At 38.2% G+C, this 2,136-nt stretch overlaps 1 protein-coding gene across 1 annotated transcript; it reads right to left on the bottom strand.

Moving 5' to 3' along the window:
- Positions 1 to 397: 397 nt before the first annotated feature.
- LOC308699156 (retinal cone rhodopsin-sensitive cGMP 3',5'-cyclic phosphodiesterase subunit gamma-like) lies at positions 398 to 710 on the bottom strand (the record flags this gene model as incomplete). The annotated part of the gene is made up of 2 exons (XM_081379749.1): positions 398 to 474; positions 569 to 710. 2 exons carry the CDS (start codon positions 708 to 710, stop codon positions 398 to 400), a joined length of 219 nt encoding a protein of 72 aa, XP_081235875.1.
- Positions 711 to 2,136: the final 1,426 nt, after the last annotated feature.

Here is a 2,136-nt window from a genome sequence, read left to right as displayed (position 1 = left end):
GAAAAGACTAATCACACAAATTTCGGAAAATACATTTTTATTGTGTTCTACTGACAAAATCAAGGGTTTTAATTAACCATGAGTAGATTCTGACGCAGACACAATCACATGTACAGTGCAAAAAAATAAAGTCGATTTGTATATAGTTCTGTATTTTACCACAACAATTTGGAGAGAGATGACCATAGCATGATATTGCAGCTCTGAGATCGATTCAAGAGCAAAAGAGTCACTGTGTCATTTGTCCTTATTTCCCTCCAATAACAATATGAATCATGTCGTTCCTCTTTGTGTGTTGGGCTGAAGCATCTGCTGTTGGTTCAGTGTTTGTGTGAGTAATATTACATGATCAGCTTGGCTGATCAAAGATCTCCAGAAGAAAGCAGAAGGAAAGTTTCTACAAAATTCCATATTTCGCCAGATCGCTGAGCTCCATGTCTCCAAAAGCTTCCCAGGGGCAAACCACAGTGATGTCTGTTGAAAACCCAGGGAAAGAAGGTGGTCAGGCTCATTCAAAACACTGAAACAATATTTACATGATGAAGGCGACTGAAATGCCACAGTTTACCTGTGCCGAGACCCTCCATCCCAGGGATGTCATCTCCCATGCCTTTCTGGCCAGGTTTAGGAGCCTTGCTCTTGAAGGTGCGAGTGGTCCTCTGCTTGAACTTTGGTGGCGCTCTCTTCTCAACAGGTGCTGGGGCGTCCATTTCTCTCACTTACTGAAATATAAACAGGCTTACTTTAAAAACTGACTATATTGTCCCCTTTACTGATGTCCTTAACAGGTTAACTGATAATCTTCTCATTTTGGGATTGTGTTAATCCTAATCTGCTGGTTACACAATGAGTAAGTTTATTTACCAACATCTGTTTTCCTTGTGAGATATACAGACAGTGGGAATGATAAGCTCTTTACATAATCGTGCTAATCTCGTAGAGAAGATGCTCTAATCCCAGCGCTCTAATTCGCTGTTGAATGTCTACTGTACATTTAAAAGAAATTTGAGTCTTTGAGGCTGTAATCTATGAAAGCTTGTTTCCGCCATGGAATAAAAAATAAAAAGGTGATGGAGATAATGGAGAGTTTCCATGTTTCCAATACCAAACTTTATATTCTGTGGCAGAATCAAGCATCCATGGAAATCACTGCACTTCACCTGTAGTTTAATGTTTAATTGTCATTTTGACTCGCATTCTGCTTTTCCTTTTTATTTATCTCCTCTCCATCACTAAATCTGTCTCTTTATCAGTCAACAAAAGTCTTTCTCTCTTTGTTTTTATGTTCAGTCTGTTTTGTGGTTTTCTCCTCATGCTCCTCATCACAGAATTCCTGATCTCAGTAAACCATGTCTTGTGTATTAACTACAGTCTGTCTGGGTAAAAATGAAATACCGTAGTACTTTCCCTGACTGTTCCTCAGTGCATTGTGCTGTAAATGTGTCTCAGGTGAGGCGAATCTCTTACCTGTGCTGGAGTTTCTGGCTCTTCTGGTTCTCTTGGCTTCTCTTCTGCGATGTCTCGCTTCAGCTCGTGTCCAGTGTCTCTGCCGGACTCTTTTATAGCGCTCCACTAATCTTCTCATCCTCAAACGCCTCCAACAGAAGCAGATAGAGGGATCAGGAGATTGACACATGGAGTATTTTAAGCACTTCAGGCTCTTACAGCTGAGGACACGCGTGTGGTAACAGTCATAGTTTATTCACAACATCTGCAGTTTGTCTGACAGACACAGACATAAACAAGCGATATACTAAAATATGATGAATGTGTGTTCAAACACCTTTATGGCCATTAGTTGATTAATACATAATACTTTCTCTATTCTCAGTTCTAATCTAATTTTCATATTATCAACATCCCAGCTAACCAAAAAATATTAAAAGAACGTTGTGCTAACGTTTCTATTAGGTTATGCAAACATTTTCTGAATGTTCTCTGAAAGTTTAAATGTTTTACAAACTTTAAGCGAATTTTCCATTATCATTTTCCAAACATTATAGGAACATTACTTTTGAATGTTCTCTAAACAACTTATAACTTTGAAGAAAAACGTTCCATGAATGATATAAAAAATGTTTTTGTGCTAACGTTTTGAGAACATTATTAAAAACCAGATAACTTTGAACGAACATT

Source organism: Scardinius erythrophthalmus (genome assembly GCF_964197995.2).
Source record: "Scardinius erythrophthalmus genome assembly, chromosome: 12".
In the NCBI taxonomy this organism is placed as follows: Eukaryota; Metazoa; Chordata; class Actinopteri; order Cypriniformes; family Leuciscidae; genus Scardinius; species Scardinius erythrophthalmus.
Note: the sequence above shows the minus strand (reverse complement) of the source record. Positions and strands in the feature narration are given on the sequence as shown.